General features: G+C 43.5%; 1 protein-coding gene across 1 annotated transcript in view; it reads right to left on the bottom strand.

The window, feature by feature from the left end:
• LOC136876942 (esterase E4) overlaps positions 1–14,275 on the bottom strand; it is a 215,031-nt gene that overhangs the window by 188,414 nt on the left and 12,342 nt on the right. Inside the window, exons 2-3 of the mRNA XM_067150707.2 lie at positions 3,574–3,711; positions 1,794–1,953 (exon numbers count right to left, since the gene is read on the bottom strand). Coding sequence (XP_067006808.2) covers positions 1,794–1,953; positions 3,574–3,711 — 298 coding nt within the window. The remainder of the gene's footprint in view (positions 1–1,793; positions 1,954–3,573; positions 3,712–14,275) is intronic.

The raw sequence follows: 14,275 nt of genomic DNA, 5'->3' as shown, positions 1-14,275 counted from the left end.
ACCTCGTTGTTGGACGCAGGAAGGGCGCAGTATCTTTTAGTTTTCAGCAAGTGATGAAGAACAGAACAGGCATTTCTTTAAAGTCAGAAAGTGTTATAATCTCAACTGTATTTCTACCTACCATTGACTTTTACATCATTGTAAACACCCAAATCGGTTTTCTCTCAATATCATGTAATCAGTAGCCCGCCCGGTGGCGGTGGTGTAAACGTGCAATGTATTACGCTGAGTGGACAAAAGTCACGGGAAGGGATGTCCCATTAGGAAATGTGCGGTGCATGACCCCTGAGCGTTGCGGCTACTTGCGGCATAGCTGAACAGTCTGTCACAGACACCAGTGTCGTGAAGATGGCAACACGTCGCGAGTTAACCGACTTTGAACGTGGAATGATCATCGGCATACGGCGCATGGGTTATAGCATTACGGAGATTACACGCCAATTCCGGTTTCCGAGGTCAACAGTGTCAAGGGTGGATCTTCAGTATCGCAGAGAGAATGTTACCACCCGCGTAAACCGCCGCGCGGGAAGACCAAAGGTGTTTAACAGAAACATACTGGGCGCTTGACGGGCTACTGTGAGTGAGATCACCACCCAGTTGAACCCATTTCTACCCATTTCTACCAGGACTGTGAGGAGGTAATTGCACCGCATAGGCTTCACTTGCCGACGACCAAAACGTGTCCCTTTGCTGACACCTCGACACAGAGCTCAAGGACGTGCATGAGCCCGCGAACATCGGCAATGGACCATAGAACAATGCCGGCGTGTGGTGTGGTACGATAAATCCCGGTTCCAGTTGTATCAAGCTGATGGGCGCGTGAGAGTGTAAAGAATGCCCCATGAAGCTATAGATCCTGCGTGTCAACAAGGTTGTGTCCAGCTGGGATGTGGCTCAGTTCTGGTCTGGGCGGCGTTCTCATGGCCACAATTACGCCCCATTGTCCAGCTGCAGGGAACGCTGACAGGTGCACGTAATCTGGACATTTTTTCAGACCATCTGCATCCCTTCCTGGCTCTTGAGTACCCTGATAGAGATGCCATATTTCAACAGGTCAGTGCTCCATGTCTCCAGTCTGTGGTGACACGCATGTGGTTGGAGGAGCACTCTAGTGTAGTTACGACCATGGATTGGCCCTCTGATCCCCCGATCTTAATCCAATGGAGCATTTATGAGATACTGTCGATGCTGGTGTACGCTCCATGAACCCCGCACAAAATACACAAGACCAATTGTGGGTTGCAGTGCAAGGTGCGTGGGTCGAGATCCCTCCAGAACGATCCCAACACATTGTAGAGTCGATTCCTCGCCGTAGTGCTGCCGTTTTGAGGACTCGCGGAGAAGGAACTCTTTATTAACACCACATTCAGTGTCTTCTCATGACCACTCAGTGTATGTTCTTGAATCATAAACGGATAACTGGGCCCACCTATGGCGGGTGCAACGTGGGTTTCGCTCTGGAGTACGTTGTGCAGTTGCTCTGACCCTTGCACCAGGAAAATCAAAACAATAATATCCAAAAGCTCATTCAATAAAATAAATAATAATACATTTTCTCTAATCAAAGAGCTACATAGATGAGCTGGTGGCCCACCACAACCTTTGGTAAGTAAAAAATTGTGACTGGTAACGGATTTAATTACTTATAAAGAAATAGTTCACAGTCACGGACAAGGTCTAAAATAAACATGGTTATATTTAAAGATTATAACGGCTTTGTCATTATGCTTTTATCCAACCTACGTAGTAAGGTCTGAATTTGTTCTATGTTGTAATAAGAGCGTTTTTCTTACCAAATGGTCCAAGGCGGTAGTTGAGTGTGACGACAAGCACACCTTCATCTACCAGGAAGTCCGGGCCATACCGATCAGAATTACCCGAACCTTCCGTAAAACCTCCTCCATGAATGAACACCATAACAGGTCTCAGAGAGTGGGACTGTGCGGTAGGAAGCTGTAATAGAACAAATGTAAATGGATTATTAAAATGGTTGAAGGCCAAAATTCTATCGTGTAATTTAACTTCTGGTCATGTTCTTGATATCATCGACATATCTTATATCTGTATTCTCTATAGGAAAGTACAAACCTGCTTTCATCTTGTAACATTACATTCGTAAATCTGATGAATGTTTCTGTCTGTGGTATATTGATAATAGGACGAATTTGAATTCATCTGTTATTTATATAATATAGGGAAACTTTCTTCAGCAAATGCTAGGCATTTAGGGGTCGCTAGTCAAGGTTTTAAGGACGGACGCCACGATATTTGAAATGAAAAGTTCAGTCCGACGTCCATCAGGATTCGAACCTCGGCCCCACGTGCCCTGTTGCTGCTCAGCAACTGTGCCGATCTCACGTTCATTGAATATATTATGGATACGAACAATAGAAACTTTCGTTGCTCTTGTATTCTCTGCATTTCTTTACAGACCCTTCCAAACTCAATTTCTTAACAGGGATAAATAAAGGTTGTCCTTCTCCTGGATTATTATCCCGTGACAGGGCATGGTGGCGTGTTATGTCATGTGACCCTTCTAATTGGATCATGCGAGTTCTGCCAATATAGACTCATCCTGTATATTGGAGTAGTCAGACGTTGAGGCGCTGGCCTTCTGACCCCAACTTGGCAGGATCGATTCTGGCTCAGTCCGGTGGTATTTGAAGGCGCTCAGTGGTATTTGAAGGCGCTCAAACACGTCAGCTTCGTGTCAGTAAATTTACTGGCACGTAAAAGAACTCCTGCGGGACTAAATTCCGGCACCTCCGAAAACTGTAAAAGTTGTTACAGGGATGTAAAGTCGATAACATTATTATTATTATTATTATTATTATTATTATTATTATTATTATTATTATTATTATTATTATTTCTTCTTTCTTTCTTAATCTGTTTATCCTCCAGGTTTGGTTTTTCCCTCGGACTCGCGCCACGGTCGCTTCTTCCCCACTCCAAAACTTTCCCTACCCCATCGTCGCCATAAGACCTATCTGTGTCGGTACAAGGTTTAAAAAAATATATACGCCTTGGGACAATGTAACCGTGGAATACTTGTCCGAAATACCCGCCATTATGTTGTAGGATCCAAAATTTCTTGACTCTAAAAAACTAATAGTTGGGAAGTTGTGGAAGAATGCCCCTGTACTGCTAAGAATGGATCAAGAGACGTATTGGCATTCTATCCTATAATACCAAAACTATGCATGAGTTTATTATTGAGTGGTGGTGGTGATTATTGTTTTAAGAGGAAGTACAACTAAGCAGCCATCTTCTGTTACCACTAATCAGAAAGGAAAACATTGAAGGTATCGAAATATGTTGTGATGAACCGTCTGATGTGCACAGCGAAAAGAAGATCATTTATAATCCCACCATTCCATACTTAAGAAGTGAAATCTGAGTAACATCGAAGTGTCATGACAAAATTTGGATCATCATTTTAATCTTTGACTGTGGCATAGCTATGAACTACATATTGCGCAATCTACTGTATAATATGTTTGAATACACACTGAGTTCTCTTGGCAGTATTAAAACAAAAAGATGTTATGTTTTAAAGTAAGTGATACGTACGCGAGGGGTATAGACGTTAAGGAAGAGGCAGTCCTCGTCCCCAATGCATATGCCCTTCTTCTTGTCGTAATACATGCATACAGCACCCTCTCGAAGAGCATCTCTGATTCCATCCCAGGGTTCGGCGGGTTGAGGAGGCTGTAAATAGATAAAACTTCTATTTAGAAATCATCAATTAATATATCTGTTGTTTTCTCCACTTGGATTTATAATGGTTCTGGTTGAAATTCTAAAGGAAATAAAGGGAACAGATAGAATGAATGTGAATATACTTGTTTGCGGATGACATAGTGATCTGAGAAGTCAACAATACAGAAGTGCAAATCGAACTAGAGATTTTAAATGACAGTAATGAGAAATATCGTATGAAAATCAGTGTGGAGAAGACCAAAATAGTGGTGATGACAAGAGGAGGAAGAGAAGGAAAAGGAATCGTTAGAATTGTTTTAGGAGACAAAACCTTGAGGTTGTTGAATGTTTCAAATACAGTTAAAAATTTAGGGGAAAATGTTTTTGGACGTACGCCATACTCCACAAAACAACACCTCACACCCAGGTATATTACCATCGAAACTTTCATTCTTTGCCGTTGATGTATACAAAAGAACATGGATGAATTCGCGTTCATTTTCAGAACACAAACGGAAATGTCCAAATGGGGGCAAAAACAGTTATAACAATCCTCCAGGGTGGATTTTTATTACAGTTGGAGAGCTTCATAAGGTGTATGTCATCCACAAGCATTTATCATAGCTTGGCACCTACGTGGCATGCTCCGTATAAGTTGACAGAGGTCACGTTGCGGTATTAGGTCCCATTCTTCAATGAGAGTCTCTTCGAGGTCTTGGAGAGTCTGTGATGGAACCGGACGCCCGCGAATACGTCTGTCAAGCCTATCCTACACATGCTCGATGAGATTAAGGTCAGGACTCACTGCTGGTCATTCCATCTCTTCGATGTCCAGTTCTCGCAAGACATCTCTGGTGATGCGCGCTACATGTGCCCTGGCATTGTCGTCCATGAGTACGAATTCAGGGCCAACACCGTATTCAGAAACCAACACATGCTGTAGCAGTATCTACTCGATGTACCCCGCAGCGGTAAGATTACCACGGATGACGGCAAGATCCGTATGGCCAGCAATACTGATGCCATCCCACACCATCACAGAACCTTGTCCGAATCGGTCGCCTTCCTGGACAACATTTGGCATACCGCTCACCACGGCGCCCTCGTACACGTTGACGTCCATCACGCTGTGTCGGGGGTAATCTGGACTTGTCTGTGAACAACACAGGTCTCCATTGGCGAAGTTGCCAGTTGATGTGGATACGGGCAAACAGAAGGCGAGCTGTGCAATAATGCTGCGTTCAACGGGGCACTCGAAAAGGACGTCTGGGTCGTAAGGACACTCCTCTTAACTTGTTCCTTATTGTCTGGTCAGACACCGTGACTCCAGTGACCGTCCTGAGGTCTTGTTTCAGTTCTCTGGCAGTTGCTGCACGACACGCATGGTCAGATATCGGTCATCCTGTGGGGTTGCCATGCGTCCACGACCTTGTCCAACCCTCCTTGTGGCGATTCTACAAGCGGTGAATAACTGACGGAGAGACATTGAGATCCACAGCAACACGACGAAAAGTCCATCCTTTCTGAGTCAAAGTGATGGCCTTTGCGACTTGAACCTCGTTAAGATGTCCAATGGGATGTGTTGGATGACGCACAACGTACTCAAATGACCGCAGCTGTCTGTGTACCTCACAACGACTCACGGCCCCGCCGCTATTCACTTTGTTTTGAGGGCTCATCTGAGAGTTTAATGCATGGCCACGCCTACAGATTTTAATGCATGGAGTATAACTTCGATTTGATATACCCTGAGTAGCTAAGGTCTCAAGGTATGTTGTACGACCATTGGAACCCCGTCTAGCAAATTAACGTTCACATACCAGACGTTACAAAACATGCTCCCTTAATTATTTTTTTTGAACTGTGCATTTCTCGAAGTGAAATAATGCAAAATAAGGTTGGATAATGTGCCATACAGGACTCTATGGTTCAGGCCAGGCGAAAGCCGGTCTCGAACCCAGAGTACAGTAGTGAAAGAACTCTCACAAACGTGAGCTTGTGCACATAGTCTTACCTGAACACACATCCTTGCTCGGCCGGACGATAGCGCACTTCTCAGGGATAACATGGGTGAACAATGGGCAACATTAAGATGAAACACTAGGATATGTGACTAATCAGGTAAGAATTAGCTAAAAAAAAATATCTAACAGAAAACATCGCTGCATTCAAAGTTTTACAATCAGGGATTTATTACATAAACAAACTATTTACAAATGTAAGAGCTTTCAAAATTCTTAGGTAAGATAATGTTGAGCCGATGACAACCAGTTCACTGCCTTCACGAAACAGCTGTGCTGTAACAAGCATGTTACAATCGTGTAAGTAATGAAATCTAGAAAAACGGATATCTGCTGAAATACACATCTAACAGTAATTCCCATAAAATTTACTATGCCTCGTACCATCGAACCCCGGTGCAAACAAATATAAACACATAATGTACAGTGTCCTGACTCGGTCACGAACCCTGGTCCCATGAAGAGTAAGGCGTAGAATACTCATATACAAACAATATAAAAAGAACACAACCAACATGTCCAAGGGATCAATATCAAACGGGCCAGTGTTAAAATTAAAGTAGAACAAATAGAACAAAAAATCTCTCCCTGCGTTCAAAACATCAAGGTCGTCTCCTCCCCATACACACTCGACAAGCTGCAGACAGCAATATAACCGAGTTTCAAGACTGTGACGTCAGACACAACAACCCTCACCATTCGACCACTTGACAAGCGACAGTCCACATAATTTACGGGCTCAGCTGGCTGCAGGCTAAGAAATCTCGCCTTTCAAAACACCTCACGTAATCTGGCTGCTAAAAGCACTCTTTTAAATACACCTGGGCTATCCGCCCTCATCTCAATATCACCAGCAATATAACAAATCTTATTTCCGCCTCCCATGGGCTCAACCTTGATAATACAAAGACACAAATCATTAAGCTATAGTCACATGGCCATAATAAGGCATCTCACATACATCCAATACACTCTCAAACTGTGCTGGGCTTTCTCATATCAATTCATACAGTCAGCTACACGCATAATGCTCACATCTCTCAAACATTCGGACTCGCTCGCCCTGTCAGTGAAGCTAGGTGAATTACGGGTTGAATCCTGGTCTCCACTATACAGCCTACGTCTGCAGAGACAAATGCCTGAACGCAACACAATAAATAGTGCCTGCCTGTTAGACTAACCTACTATGACCAAGGGAGTTCGACCTGACCCATGAAGATAACACGTACGCTAATATAATACTATCGAAATGAAATATAAACACACCAACAAGGAATCTACAAACTATCATCTACCCTAATGTACGGGGTTCGAGCTTGAGGCCAGCTCGTTATTACTTAGAATTTTCCTACCATAAACTAACCTGTTGACTGATGGCCCCCCTATTCCTATCTAAATTTAAATGACATGCTTGAAACAGAATTGGAAAGCTCTGACCTTATATGATTGATGACATGACGGAGCGGCCTTCCCTGTGGACCACTGAATTTACCACATCATGACAAACTGCGACGGTTGCAGCAGATACTGGTGAACACTTGGAGACATTCTATCTTGCGTGAGTCCTTCGTACAGCTCCTTAGATGGTTGGAAGATGTCCCCTTCGACGTCGCGCTGATCAGGTACGCCAACGTTCCTGGATCGATTCCCGTTGTCGTGTCGGCTTCAGCTCCGGTTGTGGCTTCCTCGCAATGATGATGTAAAAGCTCGTTCTGGCTTGATGCAGGGGTAATTCCTCGCAGATACAGTAGTACTAGTTGTATGTGCAGCTCGAAGACAAAATGTTGTTCGCAGTGCCGACTGGTAGCATGACGACTTCGTTCAAGCAGCCTTACGGTCAAAGAATGATGTGATGTGCCAGGCGGCCTCGCTTTTATAACCAGGTTAGCGTAACCACGCCGTTTGATCGCGTGCAGGATACGCGCGCCCGCGACTCGAAGTTTTCCCGCACAAAGCACGTCAAGTACCCTATTTAACGAATGCATTTATGGTTGCAGCCCTAATGCATATCAAAATTAAGCAGAAATTATGCAGGTTGCAATTCTTGTATCAAATCCAATGCAACTCTTCCGTAATCAAAGATATTAATTTAATTCTTTCTTCCCTCCGAAGGTAAGTTTTGCCGGGATCCGGGAAGCGTCCCCAATCTTCATTAAGAGGCTTGGCTTGGGACATAACTCCCTTTAATGAGGTTCTGGAGATTTCTCATAATGACGCTCTAGCTCTCTTCACACAAGAACGCTTCTTCTGGACTCTTTTATGAAATAAACTATAAGACAATGACTTCGTGGGTGGTCTCATGTAATCCCAATATCCAATACTAAAATCTATACTATTGGTCCATGAACAGAACGGTTCATAGCCCTCCGTGAACGACAAAATAAAATTTTGTCAAAAATTTTATTTTCCTCAATGTCGAGATCATCTTCACATCGCAATCATTTATGCTGTAAATTTTCAAAACTTCATGGCACGGGACTATCTCCGGCTACAGACATAATAGCCTCCCTATCCTTCCTAACTTGGTAATAGGCATCTAGCGGAGGTAGAAATCTCCGGTGGTTACTTTCGCAGCCTTTACATTCCGCTTCTTCTCGCTGCTCACATAGCCGTTTATGACGGCTTCCTGAAGAAATCATATTTACTTCTTCTTCTTCTTCTTGTCCTTCACCACTGGGTACCTCTGGTTGTTCTTCTCCGCCGTCATGTTCGTCTTCTTCCGGAATGACAACCTCCTCTCCTGCAACATCTTCGGTGTCTTCCTCTTCTCCAAGTTTGGTAGGTTACAGAATCCCATATGTGTGAGTAACGAATTTATGTGGGTAACTGTTATGATATTTTTCTTCCCCATATCACATTTTTGTTACATATGCCAATCCCTGCTAACTTCATCTTAAATTTCTTCATTCTTCATAATATTTCATTAATACAATTCACAAAAGAAATTATTATCTACTGGTTATACCATAAGTTTTCTATTTACTATTCTATTTATATACAATGGTCATCATCTATATGGCTCTCCTACTTGTCAAGCTTGCAGAAGTTCCCTGTATTACGGCCGTTCCGCAACTTTCCATACACCCTGTCTCATTCAGTCTGCCTTGTAGCATGCGGAGGTTCACGCCACTTCGTGTTTGTTTACTTCTGTTGTTAGAGAGGTTCCCTCTCTCTGCTCCGCTCTCGACTTTGTTTTCCAATCAATTTTCTTCCGCCTTATTTCACGACACGCTGAAAGCCACCTCTTCGCAACAGTACGTTTTCTTCTCAACTGTTCCACGTAGCTTCTTGGTTTAAGCATTCGTCCCTCTTTCATATCTTCCCTTCGCCGCTTCTTCTTTCTTCTGCTGATTCCAGTTTTCCACCTACGGCGTATTCTTACTTGTCTTGCGATCCAACCAAACTGGTATCGGTATTTTTGGTTCTTCTTGCGTCTCTTGTATGACTTAGTTCTCTCTCCTTTATTTTGCTTCGAATGCTGGTTACACCATTGATTGTCCCTTTTATTTCCGTCTGCTGTCTCTTTAAGATTCTTTCCAACCGTTTCCTTTTGACTATTTTGTGCGTCCCCGGTCGGGTCTCCAATTTCTATTTGTACAGAAATCCCAGTAAGGTCATTTGCGATTTCCCTTCCTATATCATCTGCCTCGACCTTGGATACTGTTACACATTCCAGACTCTCTTCTTCCACGGCAGAATTTACGAGGTCTTCGCCCTCAGACGTCGTCGCGTAGCACTTCAGCTCGTCCCCTTCTGACAGGACTATGGCTATGTTGCCGGATCTCCGCACACTGAGATTCTTTAGCTGTTTTTCTTCTCCTTCCTGTAGCCAAACCACAGTTGCCGTTTCCCCAGCTTCCTTGCTTTGGTCTGTCTCCACTTCCGTGCTTGCCGTGTCATTCACTACTTCTTCTGAGGCTACGGTAATATTCTCGTTTCCTGGTGTATCTTCCTTCTTTGCTTCTGCCTCCTGATCCATCGGACTGTTTGTATCTGATTGCTCCATTCGCTCCACATCGATTTCTGGCGGTTCAACCGGTGAATCCGACTGCTGAACTTCTTCGACAATTTCATCCTCGGACACCCTTTCGTCGATTTTACCTTCCTTATTTTCAATCGATTCGTTCTCGGAGCCCTCTTGTTTAGGTACATCCGTGACCTCTTCTCCCTGAGGAGCACCAATTTCTCCCTGCCTTGGCTCAACTATCTGTCCCGCTACAAATTCCTTCGATTCCTTCCGGGTCTGCCAGCGATTAAGCTCCAACTCGGCAATGTTCTCCTTATTCTCTTCCGTGGTTTGCTCTTTCCTTCCAACTCCTTCTCGAGTCCTAGCCTCCATACTGTCTTGTACTTTCTGCTCTACTTTTTCTAGCCTCTCTTGGGTATAATCTATACGATCTATTGCTGCTACCAGGTCTTCTTTAGCGGTTCGCAGTTCCGTCTGAGTCTCCTTGTCCTTTTCTTCTATAAGCTGTTTTATTCCTCCGATACTGCCCTTAACTTCACAAATCTGTTCATCTACTGTCCTGTGTGACTCTTCAACCCGTCTACTCAACTCCTCTGTAGTGGTAACACATTGTCTACTAACGGTCTCTATCTTTGTTTCTAACTTGGCTACGGTTCGCCTAGTCGCTTCATTCCTAGAGGCCAATTGCTCCAAACGAATGCTAGTATGCTCCTTTAGCTCAGTTCTCTGGTTCGCTACCCGTGTCTCTGTTATTACTAATTGTTCGGTCATTGTTTGTGTAACCTTTTCTTCGAACTCCGCGAATTTTTCTGTGAGTTACACGGTTAAGTGTTCTTTAAGACCTTTTATCTGATCGCTCAGGTGCCTCAGCACCTTTTCTATGTCTACCGACATTCAGCACTCACTCGTCATAATGTCCGGCGGAAAAACCGCTCCGTATGTCACCGATTAATTTTTCAAGTACTATCAATTTCCCTCAATTCTAGTTTATCAAAATGTTCCTAACTGCCAAACTGTCGAACTTCCAAAGACTAAGTAGACTACCTCAATATAACATCATGTCATTCCAACACAGGGTAACCGTCAGCACAACACTATGATACCAAATATACACAACACAAACACAAAATCCTCCAACAAATGTCATAAAACAACAAAAAACTTCAACAACAAAAAATCAAAGCTATATTATTATACACCTGCTAAACACAACACCCGACAGGTCAAATCCCCACACGAATATCATCCAACACTGCACGGTAACCACTAAATCAGCACATCCTCGCTAATCAACATCAACTGCAATATCCATATTCTAATGGTAAGACCAAGGGACATATAAATCACGAAATACCTCTCTGAACTGGCAGTCATATAAACATCACAAGTCTCAACAAGAGACTCCTAGTACATCACAAAGCTAACAGTACAGATCAAAGACCAAACTTGGTATACCTGCACTACACATAATTGAATGCAGCTGCCATAACATATGCCTGAAATCAAGCCTTGCATGACCTTTATTTACCGAAATATCAGGTCCTGCTTTTATAGACACAAGTTATGACTTATAGCCCTATTTACGGAGAACATCAGCAAAATACAACTTGGCTGTGTGAGCTCGTTTACACAAATATCAAGCATCACCTGACGGCATAATCAAACAAGCTGTATGACCCTCATTACTGCAATATCGGGTCCTCAGTCAGCCACACCAAGTTCACTATTATTGGGTAACCCTCACTTACGGATATCTCAGGCCCCATAGTTGTCTTGCATCATGTTTACTATGGCTCTATGGTCCCTTTTACTGAAATATCGGTCCCACACGTTGCTCGGCGTCATATATACTATGGCGCTAAATTTACTGTGGCGCTATGGTCCCTTTTACTGAAATATCGGGCCCACACGTTGCTCGGCGTCATATATACTATGGCGCTAAATTTACTATGGCGCTATGGTCCCTTTTACTGAAATATCGGGCCCACACGTTGCTCGGCGCCATAAATACTATGTGCCCTACAGGACTCTATGGTTCCGGCCAGGCGAAAGCCGGTCTCGAACCCAGAGTACAGTAGTGAAAGAACTCTCACAAACGTGAGCTTGTGCACATAGTCTTACCTGAACACACATCCTTGCTCGGCCGGACGATAGCGCACTTCTCAGGGATAACATGGGTGAACAATGGGCAACATTAAGATGAAACACTAGGATATGTGACTAATCAGGTAAGAATTAGCTAAAAAAAAAAATCTAACAGAAAACATCGCTGCATTCAAAGTTTTACAATCAGGGATTTATTACATAAACAAACTATTTACAAATGTAAGAGCTTTCAAAATGCTTGGGTAAGATAATGTTGAGCCGATGACAACCAGTTCACTGCCTTCACGAAACAGCTGTGCTGTAACAAGCATGTTACAATCGTGTAAGTAATGAAATCTAGAAAAACGGATATCTGCTGAAATACACATCTAACAGTAATTCCCATAAAATTTACTATGCCTCGTACCATCGAACCCCGGTGCAAACAAATATAAACACATAATGTACAGTGTCCTGACTCGGTCACGAACCCTGGTCCCATGAAGAGTAAGGCGTAGAATACTCATATACAAACAATATAAAAAGAACACAACCAACATGTCCAAGGGGTCAATATCAAACGGGCCAGTGTTAAAATTAAAGTAGAACAAATAGAACAAAAAATCTCTCCCTGCGTTCAAAACATCAAGGTCGTCTCCTCCCCATACACACTCGACAAGCTGCAGACAGCAATATAACCGAGTTTCAAGACTGTGACGTCAGACACAACAACCCTCACCATTCGACCACTTGACAAGCGACAGTCCACATAATTTACGAGCTCAGCTGGCTGCAGGCTAAGAAATCTCGCCTTTCAAAACACCTCACGTAATCTGGCTGCTAAAAGCACTCTTTTAAATACACCTGGGCTATCCGCCCTCATCTCAATATCACCAGCAATATAACAAATCTTATTTCCGCCTCCCATGGGCTCAACCTTGATAATACAAAGACACAAATCATTAAGCTATAGTCACATGGCTATAATAAGGCATCTCACATACATCCAATACACTCTCAAACTGTGCTGGGCTTTCTCATATCAATTCATACAGTCAGCTACATGCATAATGCTCACATCTCTCAAACATTCGGACTCGCTCGCCCTGTCAGTGAAGCTAGGTGAATTACGGGTTGAATCCTGGTCTCCACTATACAGCCTACGTCTGCAGAGACAAATGCCTGAACGCAACACAATAAATAGTGCCTGCCTGTTAGACTAACCTACTATGACCAAGGGAGTTCGACCTGACCCATGAAGATAACACGTACGCTAATATAATACTATCGAAATGAAATATAAACACACCAACAAGGAATCTACAAACTATCATCTGCCCTAATGTACGGGGTTCGAGCTTGAGGCCTAGCTCTTTATTACCAAGAATTTTCCTACCATAAACTAACCTGTTGACTGACGGCCCCCCTATTCCTATCTAAATTTAAATGACATGCTTGAAACAGAATTGGAAAGCTCTGACCTTATATGATTGATGACATGACGGAGCGGCCTTCCCTGTGGACCACTGAATTTACCACATCATGACAAACTGCGACGGTTGCAGCAGATACTGGTGAACACTTGGAGACATTCTATCTTGCGTGAGTCCTTCGTACAGCTCCTTAGATGGTTGGAAGATGTCCCCTTCGACGTCGCGCTGATCAGGTACGCCAACGTTCCTGGATCGATTCCCGTTGTCGTGTCGGCTTCAGCTCCGGTTGTGGCTTCCTCGCAATGATGATGTAAAAGCTCGTTCTGGCTTGATGCAGGGGTAATTCCTCGCAGATACAGTAGTACTAGTTGTATGTGCAGCTCGAAGACAAAATGTTGTTCGCAGTGCCGACTGGTAGCATGACGACTTCGTTCAAGCAGCCTTACGGTCAAAGAATGATGTGATGTGCCAGGCGGCCTCGCTTTTATAACCAGGTTAGCGTAACCACGCCGTTTGATCGCGTGCAGGATACGCGCGCCCGCGACTCGAAGTTTTCCCGCACAAAGCACGTCAAGTACCCTATTTAACGAATGCATTTATGGTTGCAGCCCTAATGCATATCAAAATTAAGCAGAAATTATGCAGGTTGCAATTCTTGTATCAAATCCAATGCAACTCTTCCGTAATCAAAGATATTAATTTAATTCTTTCTTCCCTCCGAAGGTAAGTTTTGCCGGGATCCGGGAAGCGTCCCCAATCTTCATTAAGAGGCTTGGCTTGGGACATAACTCCCTTTAATGAGGTTCTGGAGATTTCTCATAATGACGCTCTAGCTCTCTTCACACAAGAACGCTTCTTCTGGACTCTTTTATGAAATAAACTATAAGACAATGACTTCGTGGGTGGTCTCATGTAATCCCAATATCCAATACTAAAATCTATACTATTGGTCCATGAACAGAACGGTTCAATAAAGAGATCAGTAGAAGGGTATAACGTATGCATCAGAGACTTGGATTTTGACAGCAAGAAATGAAAGTAAAATTCAGGCCAGTGAGATGAAGTTC

The sequence above is a fragment of the Anabrus simplex genome, chromosome 7 (genome assembly GCF_040414725.1).
Source record: "Anabrus simplex isolate iqAnaSimp1 chromosome 7, ASM4041472v1, whole genome shotgun sequence".
Taxonomy (NCBI): domain Eukaryota; kingdom Metazoa; phylum Arthropoda; class Insecta; order Orthoptera; family Tettigoniidae; genus Anabrus; species Anabrus simplex.
The sequence above is the reverse complement of the archived record's forward strand: the minus strand, read 5'-3'. Positions and strand labels throughout refer to the sequence as shown.